At 36.7% G+C, this 20,015-nt stretch overlaps 1 protein-coding gene across 1 annotated transcript; it reads left to right on the top strand.

Annotated features, from left to right (window-relative positions):
* Nucleotides 1-7,286: 7,286 nt before the first annotated feature.
* On the top strand, nucleotides 7,287-14,154 carry LOC104094005 (uncharacterized). Its single transcript, XM_009599846.4, has 7 exons — nucleotides 7,287-7,962; nucleotides 9,153-9,332; nucleotides 9,457-9,582; nucleotides 12,019-12,222; nucleotides 12,851-13,015; nucleotides 13,419-13,598; nucleotides 13,677-14,154. Exons 1-7 carry the CDS (start codon nucleotides 7,627-7,629, stop codon nucleotides 13,812-13,814), a joined length of 1,329 nt encoding a protein of 442 aa, XP_009598141.1. The 5' UTR covers nucleotides 7,287-7,626; the 3' UTR covers nucleotides 13,815-14,154.
* The last annotated feature ends 5,861 nt before the right edge of the window (nucleotides 14,155-20,015 follow it).

The raw sequence follows: 20,015 nt of genomic DNA, 5'->3' as shown, positions 1-20,015 counted from the left end.
ATATGACCATACAATCCGATCGTTGGTAGTAGACTCCCCCACTTGGCTCGAAGCCACAAAACACCTCATCTGATAACAACCATATTCCTCCTTCATAACTGTCATGATCTTGCATTGTTGTCCAGCTGAATTCCTTATAAGCTCATATAGTATCTGTCAAAAGACATTCTCATTCATCTACCGAATGCATACTCACCCCCACGACAGTCATGCGAACTACATCAAGTAATTCGAACTCTAATCGCAGCACATACACCCCACCGGATAAAAGGAAAACTCTTCACGAAGACCTCATAAGAATCACTCAACCTCAAACCCTCTCGAGGAGATAACCCATCTCCTAGCCTCAAATCGACATCTTCCCATAACCACTCTATGGTCGCAACGACTGGAAAACCAATTAATCTTCCCGAGTCTACACTCGTCAACGAGATATATGAATCCACTTCATTCTTCAAATAAATAACTGAAATAGGTGGCTGAAACTGCAGGAACCGCTCCCAGGCCCAAACCTAATATACAATTTGGACGTAAAATTTAAGGTATATTTTTATGATGTATGTTATAATGAAGAGAGTATTTAACTATGTTTTCACCTGCAGCAGCGGCATAAATCCTGCAACGTCTCGTTGGGTGCTCATGCATGCCCGACACATCTGCCTGTACAAGTAATCAAGAACAGCAGCACCCTAGATGTACTGATGTAAATCATCTAACTGCCCAAGATGATGAAGAAATCTCAAGCTGACTAGGTTTCCCGAAGTGTTCGGGAACAATACGCCTCCAAACATAAGCAGCAGCAACAGCTTCGTGTACCGGTTAATATGATGATCCGGTGTATCATGAGTAATGTCATCATGCATGGCCTCCAAATGCAGCCGGACGGGCGTCAACTCAAGACGACTAGTCCCAACCAATACACCCTCATCCTCTGGCCGGAAACCGGTGAGCCGCTGCAACATCTCTAGGTACTGATCTCCCGTATAATCTCTCATGGCATGCGGCAAAGCAACAGGAAGTCCATCAACCAGCAGCCCATATAGAACCTCCACGTCTTGCAGCATGATAATGGCCTCGCCAATGGGCAAATGGAATGTGTGTGTCTCTGGTCGCCACCGCTCTATCAAAGCCGTGATCAACGACCAATCCAGTTGCAGCCGGCCGATCTCAACGATCCTATAGAAACCCGTATCATGCAGGCATCTGAGTATACGGGGATGGAGCTGGCGGGTCTTAAGAAAGTCCCACATATCGTCTACTCTCCTAAAACATAAAGTCTGGGCCAATAACTGCCCTTCCCGTATGTAGGAAGAACTATGCTCGGCCTGTAGTAATAGTAGCTCTAGGGAGGCAGGTCCGGGATGCAAAGGCGGAACCTCCATGACGACTACTGTAAATTGAATAAAATTAATTACATTATTTTTCTTTTCCATTGCTTAAATATATTGCAGTACTTTGAATATTAAATTTTATTCGATATTTTTACTATATTGTTAATTAGGTTGATACATTTTCAATATTATAATTTTATATTTTATATGTTAGTTTTATTATTTTATATGTTAGTTTTATTATTTTATATGTTTGTTAGTTATTCACCTATTTTTTACTATACATGATTTAATTATTAAATATTTACATTTTGGTTCCGGACACAATATTTGAGGCCCAATAGCACCAATGTATCCTAAATTCTTATGTTCATGATGAGAAATTTTTTTTAATTTTTTACTCAACAGGTCTGTTATTTTATATGTTAGTTTATTATTGTATATGTTAGTTTTATTATTCAATATGTTAGTTTTATTATTTAATATGTTAGTTTTATTATTTTATATAAAATATGTTTGTTTGTTTGTTACTAACTTATTTTTTACTATACTAAAATTAAATAATTAATTTTCATAACTATACAAGATTTAATTATTAAATATTCACATTTTGGTCCCAGACACAATATTTGAGGCCCAGTAGCACCAATGTATCCTGAATTCTTATGTTCTTACGTTTGTTGACTATAATTGGAGATAGTTTGTGTTTGAACTATCAGCTTTTTGACGTATTTTTGGGAATAAGAGATACTTAAATTATTAATTTCTATAACTACAAGGATACTACGCTAAAGGTCACTGCATTTTACTACGCTAAAAGGTCACTACCTTACAAATACGAGCACTACATTAGGCCACAAGATACCACTACAGGGAATTAAAGTAACAATTTATCTAGTTTACTAGTCTTTTAGCAAATAAATAACCTAAATCGGATAAAAATAACAAATCAATTTAATCACAAAACAACCATGAAAATACATATACCACAGTAAAAAGTAACTAATTAATATTTTTTTAACAACTAATAACAATTTCTCTATTTTATGAATTTTTTTAGCACACTAAAACTATAGTCCGGATAAAAAATAAAAAATTAGTTAAATCGCAAAACAATCACAAAATAACATAGAGCACATAAAAAATAACTAATATGCATTTTTTATACAAGTTTTAACAAAAACTAAGTCGGAATACCTCGATTTAAGGTTTTTAGAAAGTCGGAGATTTTGTGATTTGGAGTCGAAACAAGCAACAATGTCTGAGATAACGCCTTAGCTAGCACGTGGGACCGAGAATCTTTATTTTTTGTGGGACGGGTGGGCTCCACACAAGTTTCTTTTGATTAAAAATGGAGGGGGGACCGCTGGATTAAAAAAAAAGAGGGGGGGGGGTTACGATGATTCTGTTTTGGGGGAAGGAAGAAGACGATCTATATTATATATATAGCGTCTTTTGTTAAGATGTTATATATATAACGTCTTAACTAAAGACGCTATAGTTTCCCGATTTTAAAAAGACGCTATATATATTTTGGCCATATCCTCGCCTATCAACCCACATCCTAGCCAAAGGGAGAAACAGTGGAGGTGGTGCATCCTGAGCTATGGGCACAAGCCATCGGTGCACATCTGAGTCCGAGTACGCAACATCACATACGAGTGAATGGAGGAAAATCAAAGATACAAGCTCCAAGCTGAAACAAAATCGCATGATGAGGAAATAAAGAAGGGGAAGTTTCCTAGATGCCATGTAGCCTCTCGAAGATAGGTATGGACGTCATCATACCAATCCACAAGACTCTATTAGACACTTGCTCATGACTCATAGAACCTATGAACCTAGTGGTCTGATACCGACTTGTCACGACCCAAAATCCCACTTAGTCATGATGGAGCCTAACTCAACCCGCTAGGTAAGCCAGACGATATGGATTACAACTATAATGAGAAATCATCAGTATTATTAATAAAACTGCAAAAGAAGCCAATTTACTTATTCCAAGGATTGGTAGTACAAGCCATTAGCCACTACGGCTAGATTTACAAAGCAGTTATGAAGAATGCTTACAACATTTATTTGAAGTTTCATGAACAAAAGGTAGCTAGAATACGATATGCTGGTAAGTCTCCAATGCAAGACTTCGTCTTCCACGGCTACTCAACTCTGGAATCTGCACTTAAGGTGCAGAAGTGTAATATGAGTACAACCGACCCAATATACTCTGTAAGTATCTTGACTAACCTTAGAGAAGTAGTGATTTTTAAGTCAAAGATACTCACTTTGCATAACGTGTATAGCTCAATAATATAAATAAAATAGAGAAAATATTCCAGAAAGACAGTTATAAAATAAAGGATATCAGCAGTAAAGGTGCACAACTGGGATAGGGTAATAAACAAACTCTTCCAATTAAACATGTCTAAATAAATACAGCTTGCACCAACCCCGCTTACAAAGAGGTATGCACCATATAATGTGTGTGCTCAAACACTCATACATGATTGTAAACATATGCCCAACATGATCCGATTCCGTATCAATTGCCAAATAGCACGTTCAAGAGAACTTTTCAAGAATTCAATACATCAATGTATGTTGACAACCTTCTTTTTATATTAATCCGACACGCTACCGACAACTCAACGAAACATGAGATATCAACTCAACATAGGTAAATCCATCTTGGCAATCAAATCATTAAATAGCAATAGAGGCATAGATTAGCATGTTAGATGTAACACGAAAATCATGAAAAAACAAATGCATGAACATAAAGAATTCACATGCATAATAAAAAATGTCACCCTCGTACCACCACATAATCATCATTAAGAAAATCATTTTCAAACCATCACATAACATCATCAATAATGCCGCCCTTATTTTGCCGCATGTGTAATATCAATAAATAACACTCTTATTTTGCCACATGCGCATAACACCACCCTTATTTTGCCACATGGGCAAACCCCAGACATGCCACCCTTATTTCGCCCCATGCACATAATAATAATCACAATCGCACGAGAAAGACATCATGCCAATACCCAATCAATCCGCCAAACATGTTCATCATGTGCCATAATCATCAAAAAGTAATATGCTAAATTTTCATCAAAGAAATAAGCCTGTAATATTATCAACAAGATACACAAGGACGTGAAAATAATAAAATATGGATGGGTGTTCAACATATACGGCATCACTATGGCTAAATCAATTGTAGCAACCAAGTTCAAGAATCATACAAAGGATCACATATGTGTCATAGAGTACACATGTCCCAATCAAGGCACAACACAATAAGTACGGATGTGTGTTCATAACATATGTGTATTTACGTCCGAGGAAAGTATAACATAAATCTCAATATTTGCTCATCATATTCAAAATAAGGTACCAATAGCCTCAACATTACTCTAGCATGGTTTATTGTACTCACGTAGTCAATCAATTTAGTAACACATAGAATCAAGTAGAACACACAACCAAACAAGGTATAAAGTAATCTAGAATCTACCCCGAATATGAATAATCATAGCATATGAATATATGCTCGTCACTTCATATATACATCACCCTCGCATATAGCAAACGACATCAAATCGTAGGAAATATTTTCTCAATCAAAGCTAGGCAAGACACTTACCAATACGCTCAAATCAAACCTCTAAAATAGCCTTTCCTCTATAAAAAATCATACCGGTCTGGCTCAAATCTTGCAAAAAATAACTCAATTACATCAAACAACACTATAGGAATCAATTCTAAATAATAAAGTTCCAATCTTTATCCAATTTTCAAAAGTCAACTCCGAACCCACCCGATCAAAACCCGAGTCGAATGGTAGATCCCGACTACCCATAATCCCATGAGTAGATATATGATTAGATTCCAAAGACGAGTCCAAATCGACTCTCAAATCCCCAAAAAATAAATTCAAAATATAATCAAAAACTCCCAGGATTCTCTTTAAATTCCATAATCTAGGTGTAATAATTCATGAAAAAAAGATATAATATTAAATTCAAGCAAAAATCTTTTAACCCAAAGTATTGTGCGAAAATGTCCCTCAAAATTGCCTCTCACCAAGTCTAGGCTCAAAATATGAGAAAATAGGTTTAAATCCTGAAATACATAACTTATAACAAGCTGCAGATGTCGCATTTGCGACTAGAGATTCGTAAATGCGACCATCGCAAAGGCGACCTCAGGCTCACAAATGCGAACTCGGACCTACCCTGCAAATGTCGCAAATACGACTAAAATCTTCGCAAAGGCGAAATACCCCAAGCTGCCAGTCGCAAAGGCGAAGCCCCAAGTCTGCTAGTCTCAGAAGTCCATAGTAGCAATTGTGGCTCATCCCCTCTCACATGCGAGGTCTGCCAGTCACCCCAGATCGCAAGAGTGACAAAGCCCTCACAAATGTGGTGGTTGCATTTGCAACCCACTTATCGCAAATGCTAAGAACCATAACCAACAATATCAAATCCATCTGAAATGATCCGAAACCGCCCCGAATCGCACCTGGGGCCCCCGGGACCCCGTCCAAATATCCCAACAAGTCCAAATATCTAATTTTAACTTATCTAAAGGCTCAAAACATCATTAATAATATCAAAACCAAGAATCGAACATGAAAACTCACCATGAAACCTTCAAATTCAAGAACTTCAAATGCTCACAACCAAGCGTCAGATTCATATCAAATCAACTCGGAACGAAACCAAACTTTGCACACAAGCTCCAAATGACAAAATGGACCTATTTTAATTTTCGGAATCACAATTCGAACCAAATAGCTTCAAAGTCAAATCATGGTCAAGCTTATTAAATTTCTAAACCTTCAAATTGCTAACTTTCGACAAAAATAGCCAAATCATCTTAGGAACCTCCAAATCCAAATCCGGGCATATGCCTAAGTCCAAATTACCATACGAACCCATTAAAATTATCAAAATACAAATTCGAGGTCGTTTACTCACAGTTCAAATCTTGGTCAACTCTTCCAACTTAAAACTTCCAAATTGAGAAATACTCTTTCGAATTAATCCTGAACTTCCCGAAAATCAAAACCATCCACGAACGCATGTCGTAATACATCAATTCAATACCTTCAACCACCAAATGAAATGTAAATGCTCAAAATGACTGGTCGGATCGTTACAAAAATAAATAGCAGTTTATCAATTAAAAACTCAATCACATAATGAATTGTTAGATATTTAAACCTGCATATGATTAAGCCCTAGCGTTGCACTCTGGTGAGAACCACGAAAATAATCCAACATAACATTTTGGAGTTTGAATTTTTTCATATGTAATTCTAGCATAAGGATCATATGGAATTCATAGTGTGCTCCAATCTCTATTATTTAACTCATTTAACTCTAATCTTTTTAATTTTGTTAAACATCCAGCTGTCTTTTAGTTACGATCTCAATCACATACATAAATTGCTGAGATTCAATTTGCAACTGTTTAATCTCCAAAATTTAACGGTGGTATTTTTAATCAGTTAGAAATCAATTACAGCACAAACTGAAATTGCTGCAATAATTATGACAAAAATTGAAAAATAAGAACTTACTTTAATATCTGATCCGAAATCTGTGCATACACAATGAGTAATTTATAGGTAGATGAAGCAGAAATCAATAGGAAGACAATGCAAAAATCTGTAGGTTTGACGATGTAGAAGCGATCGTAAGGTTTATAGACGAACTACGAGTATTTTTGTCCAATTTTTTTTTTTAAAAATTGGTGGCTAAATATCAATTCTTTTGAATCTGTGACTTATTTTCAATGACAAAAATGGCCGTTTCTTATTATTTTTGCTTATACTAGTGTCAAATTTCCGTTCATATTATCTAGTCGGATTTTCACCAAAGGGCCATAATCCAAAAGTTCAGTATATATTTCATTTTGGCCCATTAGGCCCGGAAGTCCTCAATGGAGTAAAGAGCAGTTGTTTTAACGAATCAGATCTCATAGCCTACTTCGGCTACCAGCTTAGCAGAAGGACGCGTTGACATATTTTTATCAACATAATATATGCTCGTCGGAGCCGGCGACGGAGATCGGCGGAGGAATTTTCACCGGCGCTATTCTAAATTCATCTCTCTGAATAGAATCAAATTTCCTTTGCCCTCTCTAGGATTTCAGTCCGAGAGATTCCAATTCCTTGAATTGTAAAACTGACAAAAATTATCTTATCAGTTTTGGTGTCGGTGGCGGTGTAATAGTGGCAAACAAGAAAAAGGACTCGAATTGAGCTGATATAATAATATATATGGCTTACAGGAGAAAGCAGCAGGTGCCTAAGGTTTCTACATTTACGAGCGATTTTGAGAGTCCGGCACCGCCACCACTTCCGGGTGAGAGTTCATCTTCGTCATCTGCTTCTTCATTGGCTGCTAAAGCCATAAGAGCATCATCAGCTTACAAAGACTCTTCTCTTTCCTCCGCTTATGGTCAGTCAGCTCTTTCGTCTCCTCGCGGCGACTCGAATCCGTTACGATTTTCTGCTCCGGTTTCAACACCATCATCATCAGCATACACAGACTCCTCTCCTCTCTCATCCGCGTATAGTCAATCACGATCCTCTGTTCCGGTTTCGACAGCTAAGGTTAGCTCTATTTTGCCCTTAGAATTATTGAGCATAATACGATAGAGTTTTTGTTTGGCATTTTACTTGCTCGGTTTCACATGCTTGGTATGGCTGTTGTTGTTGGCATTTGCCTCATTTCAGACTCTTAGTATCTTTTTGGAGAATTTAGGCGGCTATATGTTGATTTTGCTTTCAGAGTAGAAATACCTGTTAAGATGACCTTAATATGCCGCCACCAAGGATGTAACCTAGTGGTTAATGAAGTAGGAGGAGGAAAATAACCATGAGGAAAATAACCTAACAGCCTAGTGGTCAATAAAGCCGAAGAAAAAAATACTAGGTGGTTTCTTCCCATTTGCCTAGCCTTGATGGACAGAGTTACCGGTACTTGTGCCAGAGAGAGGTGGTAGGTACCAAGTGGAATAGTCTAGATGAGAGCAAGTTGGCTCGGACATCATCGTCATTAAAACAAAATGAACCTTAACATTTTGTTAAGAAAAGAACTCACTTTTATGATGTTGAGTTATACTTTTATATTGGTGATACAAGTAATAGTGATAAGTGTTGTTTTTTTCATCTTGCTTTTCCTTATACCTACGCAGGTATATAATTGTATGTTACATAATTTTACGTTTGAAGGTCTAGGAGTGGTTTTATAGGAAAATAGGGAAGGAGGACTTTTAGCATTTCCTCTGTAGAATGTAAAATTGATCGTCCGGTTTCTTTTGGTTGTTATGGGTCTATAACTAGATATGTCATCTCTGATATGTAAATTAAAGCTGACATTCAATTTTCCTTTTGCTACATGTAAATAGGAATGCAGTAACGATATGTCTGTTATAGAGTTCAGTGTTCTTTTTTTTCTCTTGGGGGTGGGGCTGTGGGGGGTGGGGGGGTGGGGGGTGGGGTGGTGGATTATAAGTCCAGTAATACAGATTTTCTTTCCTCCATCTGCAATTTCAAGTCCTAGCCTTAGATTACATGAAAAAAAGATCATGCTGCCAGGTTCTTGGGAGGAAAAAAATGGAGAGGAATGGGGAATGAGAAAGGATCATGTCACCAGCTGGGGGGATGGTGAGAAAGTGTAAAGGGTTGGGCAGGAAGTGATTCACAGAAGTTAACTGATCTTGTTATCAGTTGTTTGACTTTCACATTGTGTCTTTTACCATTGAAATGAAGTTTTGTAAGATTACTCTTCTTAAATGCAGGATTCGTCCAGCTATGAGTATACGTCAATGAAAAACTTGGGTGAAACCAAACAAGGGATTTGGGGAGTATTGGCTAGGAAAGCTAAATCGATCATTGATGATAATAATACAGATCAACCGCATGTAAGCGAAGTAAGAACAAGGATGCAGCATATGCCTGATAGTGTGACCATTGGTCAGGTAGGTAATTTATGTTGAAATTGAAAATTTTATGATTCAGTGTTGCAAAATCTTGTCTTTGTCTATGAGTTAGCTTTTGGGATTACAGATTCTAAAATTTGCACCTTTATTTCATACATTGCAGCAATATGACAGAAAACAGTTGCCCGAAAGCCGTAAAAAAGCTGAGGGCCATAAATTACAGAAGGGACTAGATGCTCTTACATCTTCCCTTAATTATATTGGTGGGACCATCGGGAATGTTTTTGAGGTATGCTTTTATATGAAGTTTCTTCCAAAATTTGCCATCAAGACATACCACTTATTTTTGACCTTTTTAATGTAATAGTTGTGTGGATATGGGAAGTAAATAAAAACTTTTATCAATCACGACGCCTCAAACCCAAATTAATTTAGTGGTGTATGTGGATCATTACTGCCATGCCATGCTCCATTCAGGTCAATTTCATTCCAATATTAAATAGTTAGTATATTATTGCATATAAAGCTAGAGGTTCTTGAATTTCACGCTTATCCCTGTATGTGCATACAATTCTTTAACCACGATAGAACAACTCTTGACAACTAAGTTGCTCGGACTCGGGTGAGGGTGTCTGATATGGGTGCGGATCTAGAGGTGAGATCCTTCATGATGAAAATTTTAAGATTCGGGGTTACGGATCCAAGTACGGATGCAGATACGGCTAAAATAATTTAAACATCTAAAAGTAGAGTTATATAAATAGGTTTAAATTATAAAACTTATCAATACTATAAGAATCGCATGGTTATCTTCATTTACAATTAAATATTGATTTTTATAGTTTTGAGTTGGCACTCTAATTCTTATAGAAATAAAACACTTGATAGTTTAGCAAACGCGTCAAGCTTTCACTACATTGATTTGCTTATAGGGGAGAACAAATGGTATAATATTTTTTAGCAAATAAACTCCAATATAAAGCCTCATTTAAGAACTTTATTACCCCCTGCACTTTCCCCAATTCCCCTCGTCGAATGCTTGTCTTCTGCAAATCCCTCTTTGAATCTCTCTTCTTCTCTCCTTCAAAAAGAAAAAAAAAAGACGCAAGAATTGCATGATCTATTCAAGGCTTTCCCCAACGGTGGCATACCTGCTTCAAATTTACCCTAGCTTTTGTTTTAATGTTGGAAATCAATATGTAGTTAAAAAGAATTTTTCCCTAGCTTTGGTCAAAGTACCTAAAATCGGTTGACCATATTCGATATGGAACCCACACCCATGCAGCAGGGATTTTGAAGAGTCCGCGCAACATAGCTTGACAGAGAATGGACCTATCATAAGTGTAACAACGACAACTAAACCCTAATTTAACTAATTGTTATCACCTATATGAATCCTTTGCTTCCATTGTGTTTGTCTTTTTGCTATGCTCGTATTTATTCCAATAGATTTTAGGTATTTTAGAATAACTTCTATTTTCAACAATGTCAGAAGTTAAGTAGCTCAGTTTTATTTGGAAGAAAATTGAACACATTATATTGCAATATAAGGCATTAGTTCTTTCACTCATAAATGCGACTAGTCAATTTAAAAGCCTGATAAATGTTTTTCTTATGTGACAGTAGAAAACCTTGTAGCTAACTGCCTCAGATTCATCAGTACTAAGTCATTTATCTGCTGTTGATAAAAGGGTGGTGGGTGGGTGGTTTGAGGGAGCTGGGTGTTGCATTTGAGGGATGCAATTAGTGGTATCAGGCAATGGGGGTGATCTTAAAGCTAGCGCCCAATAGGTTTTGACAGGAGATGGTAATTTCTATTGATAGCATTAAAGTTCTTGAGGAAAAGAAATGGAGTACAAGCTTCAGTATTGACTGCATTGCAGATAAATGGATTGTGAGCTGCAAATGGCTCAATGATAATGCTTTTTTCCAACTTCTGTTGATGCAAGCAGCTATTTTCTGACACTAAAAAAAACTAAAAGCTATACACAAATTCATAATAAGTGAGACGAACTTTAGTTGTGCTGAATCTGAAGTTTTGTGCTTAGAAAAGTTTCCTCTGGATGTATGTTATTGCATATGTATTAAATGTTTGCGTGAGGCATATTCAATGTGTTGAGCATCTTCATTTGCCATTTTGCAAGACAAGAAACTGCTAACATGTGCTTTTCATCATCAATATGCTTTAATACTTATGTTGCACGGTTCTAGCGAGGCAAACGTGCTTTCTTACCATATATTTATCAGAAAAGGACTTTGGGTCTGTTATTTTTAATCAAGTATTGGGTAACATCATTTACTGCTAAGTTCTATTTTAAGAACACTTAGGTACTTATAATTTTTGCCTTACTGAGGATGGACTACTAAGTTTGGACTCCAAAGCAGTGTGTGCAAATATTTTTGCTCAACTGTTATCCAATAGCATAGTTTGCTGCTACACTTCTATTACTTTTGTTCCATCAGAGTTTTTCTTTTTTGATATTGTCATCACCTAATTGTTTAAATATATTAATAGCAGCAACAGACAGAACATTTTCCAATGCTTGTTCTTCTTTGGGTTAAGGTTATGCTATTATTATTCTTTATGTGCACTCAAGTTTATTGTGTTGCCTCGTAACGATCAATATTGGCTTCAGCACCCACCTCCTGCCTCGTTTTGCTTAATATCATTTTGGACGATGCTGATTTTCTTATTTAAAGTGAATATCTGGATTTACTTTTACAGGAGGGTCTTGCAGTTGTGGAGAATCGTACTGCAGATATCATTCAGGAAACTCGAAAGCTGCAAATAAGGAAAAAAGATGGCAGCTCTGTTCCGCAGAATAATGCATCAAATATTAGTGGTACATGCCAGCAACCTCTGACGCGGACCCACATGCAACCCCAGACACAGACAGATTTAGAAACTCAACTCAAGGCATCTCGCGACGTAAGGTGGCAACTGTGTGACACTGGTTTAGCAATAAATTACCATGCTCTAGCGTTTTACATGCTCGATTCTAATTTTATTGAATTCGTCGCTTTGCTACTAAGAAGCATATAGTCCAACAGATTTAATTTATATCACTGGAAGTCATTTGGTGGCTTTGATGTGTTTATGTGCTTATCTGTGCAAGTGCATGACTTTGTCAGACCTAGAGATGTTACCTGCTTTTATTCTTTATTGTTTCTTTATGTTCACTGATTGGATCCAGAAGATGCCCAGCTTTCAATATTTTCTCTGGATCTTGTGGATTAAGGGGTTCTTTCATTATTCAGGTTTCATACTTTCTTTGTCAACATTAGAATGCGAAAAATACTGTTCACCATCATTATGGAAATATAGAATAGGTAATATGCTGGCATCTCATTGTATTATCTACCCCCAAGATATTGTTGATCCAGGAACTTGTACTGAGTTTTTTTAAGAATTTAATCTCTCTGACTGTGCTGGCCTTAAAATCAGTGAAGATCCTAGAGAAGGAAGTTTCTATGAATGTTCCTGAATGCTGGTTTTATGCCTTGGAAATTACATGTTTTAGTTGTGAGATGCATGATATGTCTGTTTTGGGTTACAGGTTGCAATGGCAATGGCTGCAAAAGCAAAGCTTCTTCTTCGGGAGCTGAAGACTGTGAAAGCTGACCTAGCTTTTGCTAAAGAACGTTGTGCGCAGCTGGAAGAAGAAAATAGGATTCTTCGAGTGAGTCGTGAAAAGGGCGGCAATCCTGAAGATGATGATTTGGTATTCCTACTCTCCCATCTTTACGTCAAAGGAGAATAATTTACAGAATAAGTAAAACACTAAACAATAACAGGAAGGTTGAAATAAACCAGTTCAATATCTTTGTTCATTTCATTTGATGGTTAAGGCAATTGGCTTTTGCAATTTTATTTTTCCTAGCTGCATATGTTGGCAGCTAAACTTTCAATATATGTTGATCTTTGTGTCCAATGGCACGGGGATTTACCGGACCTGCTTTTATGGGGTTTGTTAGGGTGGACCGTTTCGCTTCGTGCCCATAATTCATGGCATGCAGTAATAAGCAGTCGTGCCTGCTTTTTCTTGTGCACTTCTTGCAGATTTCTGTTCTTTTCAAAAAGTTTGTATTTATGGAAATACTTGTGGTTGTGATATGCGCATACAGATAAGGCTCCAGCTTGAAACGCTTTTGGCAGAGAAGGCTAGGTTGGCTCAAGAGAACTCAGTCCTAACACGGGAGAACCGTTTCTTGAGGGAGATTGTTGAATACCACCAGCTCACCATGCAGGATGTCGTCTACCTCGATGAAAATAGTGAAGAAGTGACTGAAGTGTACCCCATAAAGGTACAGACTTACCTTGATGTGCTATTATCGCTGCATATTTTCTATCTTCTTCAAGCTAATTAGCTCCTCTCACCCCAGGTTGCGAGTCCACAAGTGACCAAAGATATATCATCTCATCCTGTGTCATCCTCGGAGCCCAAGGAGGTTTCGTGTGATGTCACCTCTTTGAGCTCTTTTATCCAAATTCCTGCTGAAGATGATTCAGGAAGACATTGATTTTCCGTTCTTGGAATGTATTGCGTGTGCGTCTGATCTCCAAAACAAAGTGTGAATGGGTGTTACAGTGTGATTTACGTTGGCTGAACCTGGCCATCCTGAAACTGAAATATGTATAACTATTAACCTTTTGGTATCATTTATCTTTTCTTTTCTTTTCGTTTTTAGACTATTTTTGGGGTTGGAAAGGAAGAATGCACTGGGGATGGGGGAAAGGTGAAATGTGGCTTGTTAAGTTATGCTTGTAAGCTCGCTGGTTCTCTCTGCAACAAGATGGAGGTCGTTTTGCAAATGTATATTAACATGGAGAATTAATATAATGCTTGTGTAATTGACTTTAGTGTATTCCACTCTTTATGTTGTCCAAATTGGTTGGCGAACTACTTAAATTAGAGTTGAATTTTGAGTAGTAGGGAAATGTTTTTAATGATTATTATTCTTTTTATAGTGGAAGTCTTGTCATGAGCACTGAAAGTGCATAATGTTATGTTGGAAGTGAAAATGCCCTCCCTACTTCACAAGGCACAAACCATTGTAATGTAGCGACTTCTTGTCAGGATGTGAATGAAAATTGTTGCTTCGTTGAGTCCTTTTCTTCCAACCCCATGAATTACTTTTCCTCTCTTAAACTTTCGGGGAGTGGGGCGGAACTCTGGTGAATGACAATGGTAACAACAGTTCCCACCCCCCCCAGGGTCGGTGGCGTTGGATGGTAGCTCTTTATCTTGCTGCTTCATACCAAGAAAAGAAACACAAAATAACTAAACAATTGTACATAGGCAACAAGGAAATGGAGAAGGTTTTACTTGAGAGTGAGTGTCCTGTCCTTTCCCCCTCACTTGAACTTTCTTCTATATTCCGTTTGTTCAGAACAATGTCCTAAAGTCCATTAACAAATATCTTTTAGAGATACGAAGTTACACAGATCATTTTTGGAATTCTCACTGGCAATTAGGTCAACACATAGGTACCCTTTCTTTTTTAACAATTTTGTAAAACTAAAATAAGATAGTCATCCGAAACTATAAAGCACTATCAAAAGCCTGCATGTCACGAGCCAGTGCCAGTCTTGTTATGTTAGAATAAAGGATATCAAAAATGGTCGTCCATAAGTCAAGTTGAGAGTCAAGACTCCATATTTTCTGTAGTGAAGCATTGGTAAGTGTCACGTGTGCAGAAGCTCCCATGTCTCAACAGGTAAGAGTTGAGGTCCCCATTTTCACCTTGATGGTCTAATCTATATATAATATCTATTGCTGAATTGTCTGAATATGACTGGCTTTACTTTCGAGTAAATGCACATAAAATGCGGTGGACTCTTCTCTAGATACAGCTGTATTTTATGGTTGTTGCTCCCCATTTATTTGCTTTCCTTTTTCATATACTATTAATTACTTGCATACCATTTACTCCATTACCCGTTATAATTAATCACCACCAGATCTTTTTTTCCAAAATTTTGTGCTTGTGCTTTTCCTCCTTAATATCCTAATGACAACTACGTTTCTATAGAAAATAATCCACACTTGTGAATATGGGTGCATACAAGATTCTTGTAATCTCTCTCCTGTCCTAAAAAAATCATTTTTGTATGTCTCTCAAGGATGGAAATTTTTCCTGCAGTATTCAAGAGAGAAACTTCCAAATTGCAGTTCATCAAGAGAAATTTCACGCACCCTTTTCAGATCTTCACTCTCTGATGTTTTTTGTTGCATTTCTCTACATTATCCTTCTTCTGCCAGCGCTCAATGCTCAATCAACAAATGCAGAATTTTCAGCACGTTTGCTTGATTCAGTACTTCAAGATTATGCTTTCAGAGCATTTGTTAGGCCAAGAACTGGGATTCCTTACAATGGCAATGTGCCTTCCAATTTCACTGGTATCAAAGTTGCTGCTCTGAGGCTGAGAAGTGGAAGCATGAGGAGAAGGGGTGTTAGCAGATACCAAGAATTTCATATCCCAATTGGTGTTTTGGAGCAGCCTTATGTGGAGAGGCTTGTTTTAGTATATCACAATTTAGCCAATTGGTCCAGTTTGTATTACCCTTTACCTGGTTACACTTATCTAACACCAGTTTTGGGTATTTTATCTTATGATGCTTCCAATTTATCAGCTAAATATCTGCCAGAGTTGGATATCAGAGCATCAGACAAGCCCATTTTGGTCAATTTTTCTAGTGTAAAGCCAATGCCAATGGCTAAGTGTGTGTACTTTAATTTGGATGGTGCAGTGGAATTTGACACTGTGATTAGTGGAAATATTTGCAAGACTACCAAACAAGGCCATTTTGCTATAGTGTTTGAGTTCACTGCTGCTGAGCCAGAACCTGCCAGTGGAGGTAGTGGCAGTAGTAATGGCAAAAGTGATCATAAAAGTGGTAGAAAAAAGTGGATAATTTTTGGATCAACGGTTGGCGGATTTGTGGCTTTGGTTTTCTTGGTTTTATTGATTGCTTGTGTAAAGAAGTGTGATAAGCAGAAAAAGATTGGGAGAATGGAAGAGGCAGCAGAAAGAGGTGTGCCATTGCTGATGACAAGAGTTGGGAATACAAAGGCACCAGTGGCTTCAGAAACTCGTACAAGACCTTTATTAGAGAATGAATATCTGCCTTAGATCATACTCATTTGCTTTAACCAAAAATTTTAGCATTTTTCGCAACATTTAATTCAATTCTTTTCAGCTCTTTGATTTTGTATCTTTGAATTCTGGTGTACATTCTATTTTGTTTGTTTTACCACCTTTTGATGAATACCATCTTAGACTATGCTATCAGCCTACTACATGCTTTACAATTGTAAATTTAATCAAAATCTAAGGGATATACACGTATGAAACCTTAGCTTTGCTGATTTTATGAGGTCCAACCTTCAACACGACATTAGTGGCTTAACTTTTCGAGAGTAAGGGGTAATAAGAAAGATTGCTCCGCTCCGAAAAGCTGAGTTGGCCGATGAAACCAACCCTTCTTATTTTGTTTTAAACAATGGTAAATTGATCAAGATTTTTTAATAGAGTTAACCCAACGTGGTCTGGAAGTTCCAAAACTGATGCTTGAAGAAAAGGGAAGTGACCTTACTTAAACCGAAAATAAAGAACCAAATAAATAAACAACGCCAATCCAAACAGCCTAGCACGTTAAAAGTTGACTTTCGATCAAGTGTCGCCCAAGTGATTCGCCACTTATTCTTTCTTGAGTGCTGCAGCTCAAATGTAACCATTTCCAAACATCCTATTCCAAATTATATTCCTTTTTTAGCTGCCTTTTGTCCAAATTTCGTAGTTCAACATTCCTCCTCCTAATCTGATGAATTCAACAGGTTATTTCTACATAATTCTCTGTTTTCTAATTGCTACTGTGATTGGATCTGAATCAATTACTTCAGCAAAAAACTCGCTTGATTCCTTACTTCAGCAATATGCATTCAGGGAATTAACCTGGCCAAGAGATTAACTGGTGTTCCTTATGATGCATATGTCCCTTGCAACTTGACAGGAATTAGAATATCAGCATTGATGCTTACAAGATACAACTTAAAATGGAGATCGTACGGCTATTATAAAGAATTCCTTATCCCTTCTGGGGTCATTGAGGAACCATACGCAAGGAAACTTGTTCTGGTTTGCCAAAACTTGGCTAATTGGTCCTCCTTATATTATCCTTTGCCTGGTTACACTTATCTAACACCAGTCTTGGGAATCTTATCTTACGATGCTTATGATTTGTATGCAAAAAATGTACCAGAATTAGATATTTTAGCACTGGAAGATCCTATCACTATCAAGTTCCACAATGTGCAGCCTGCACCACAAGGGTCTTTGCCCAAGTGTGTTTATTTCTACTCGAATAATTTGGTCGAATTTCGCCATGTCATAGATGGAAATATTTGTTTAACCAGAATACTAGGCCATTTTGCTATAGTTACTGAGGTGAAAATTGCTCCAAGTCGTCCTCCTACTCCTGACGAAATTGCCCCGAGTCCTTCTCCTACTGCTCATCATGACAATAATCATCAAAAGATGTGGACTTTTTCATTGCTATTTATAGTTTTTTGTCTCTCAGGAATATTATTTGTTATTGTAAAAAAGTATAGATTATGGGAAACAAGACGGTCGTTTGGTGATTCAGCAGCAATAATTGAGCCACTGTTAGGGAACATAGAGGCGCCATTGCCATTGGAAGCTCAAACTAGACCATTGTCGTAGAATGATTACGTGCTTTAGGTTACACAAAAACTATTCACCCAAGTGAAAAGAAATACATAGTGTATAATCATTTCTCGCAGCACTAAAAACACTAATTCATATGCTGACTTGCTTACTTAGGTACAACTTGTTTGTTATATTTTTGAACATATGATGATTCTAAGATTCGATTGTGCGTTCTTTAACCTTGACTAATCATTGGCGCAATAAAACATAAGATGGTATCATCCAAATATTGGTATAGTGATCACTATCTGGATGTGTGAAAGCCTTTTTTTCTACAGTGAGCCATTTTTTGCTTTGGTTCTCTTGGTTTTATTGATTGCTTCTCTAAGCAGTTGAGAATGAATATCTGCCATAGATCATACTCAGATTTTAGCATCATCTGGTAATCCGGATTCAAGATTTTTCCAACATTTAATTCAATTTTTTCCAGCACTTTCTTTGTGTTTTTCAGTTCTGGTATACATTCTATTTACTTTGTGTTATCACCTTTTGTGATTACTAGCTTAGACGTTGCTATTACACATCCTTTACAACTGTAAATTGATCAAGATATTTTAGTAGAGTTCACCAACGTGGTCTTGAAGTTCCAAAATTGATGCTTCAAGAAAGAGGAAGTGACCTTCCTTTTACCGAAAACAAAGAACCAAATAAATAAATAAATAAATAATGGTTTTACATTATATATACTGATTGTGAAGAATTTTGATGATATCGTTGTAATTTAACCTATTATGACAAGTTATTTACTCTATTTTAAGAGTTACTAGTCTCTTCTCATGTACATTACACGTGTAATGTCAAAACAATGAAGATTTCGTATTCCTACCAAAAACAAAAATGTCAAAACAATAAAATTTAGTACTAATGCAATATTGACAAAAATTAATTAATTAAGTGTATATATCACGTATATAGTCAAAAGATTAGAATAGATATTGGCATAACATGTAAAATTCCTTTAAGTTGTAATTTCTATTTCTATTATATCAATGTAATGTAATATATGAATTCTTAATTCTTAAATGTCGTCTTGATCTTTAATATAGATCATTTTAGTTAAGCTAGTTAAATATTTTCTTTCGTAATTATATTAATTTGTCATATAAGGTACAAATATTAAATATAGTTATAATATATATAATATGTCTAAATATATAATATTCTCGGTGTATATTTCCTTCTGCCATATGGTTGCTCTGTCATTATCATAACTCTGGTTATTGACATCAAAGTTACACTATTTAATTCTTCTGACCGCAAGAATGCAACCCAAAAGGAAGAAGTGAATGGAAGAATTGCAAGGATCAAATAAGAATGACAAAAGTTATTCTAATTGCTTTAGTCTCTAAAGGAATGTTTGTTTATGGAGAATAGCCAAGAAAAGGAATATATATTAATTGGTTATTGGAGACAAGGAAAGATTGCACAAGTGCTAAGTGCTAAGTGCTAAGTGCTAAGTGCTCTTCACCTTCAATCTTGACGTTGCGAGTTCGAGTCACCAAGTAATTAAAGTGGTGAGCTCTTGAGTAGCGGTGAAAAATAATTGCCTACCGGAGAAGACATCAATATAGTTTAGGCTTTGTGATAAAGCCAATTAACGGCCATTAGATAATTCATATGGGTTAGTTACTGTCACGACCCAAAATCTAACTAGCCGTGATGGCACCTAACCGCACCCGCTAGGTAAGCCAAATAACAATAATCCGATTCAATTAATATTTAACTGACTCAAATACACTCCCCAAGGACTGGTAGTACAAATCATGAGCTTCTAAGATTTGAATTTACAAAGCTGGTGTGAAATAAAATACATCATCTGTTTGAAATATACATGAATAAATTAATAATTCTAAAGTTACCAAGAACAAGAAACAAATATGACCGGATTGCAGGTACATCTTCAATGCTAGCTCCCGCCATGCATAACAACATCAACATCCAAATTTTGCACGCAAGGTGCAGAAGTGTAGTATGAGTACAACCGACCCCAT

The sequence above is a fragment of the Nicotiana tomentosiformis genome, chromosome 7 (assembly GCF_000390325.3).
Source record: "Nicotiana tomentosiformis chromosome 7, ASM39032v3, whole genome shotgun sequence".
Taxonomy (NCBI): Eukaryota; Viridiplantae; Streptophyta; class Magnoliopsida; order Solanales; family Solanaceae; genus Nicotiana; species Nicotiana tomentosiformis.
This window is presented reverse-complemented; position numbering and strand designations above follow the sequence as displayed.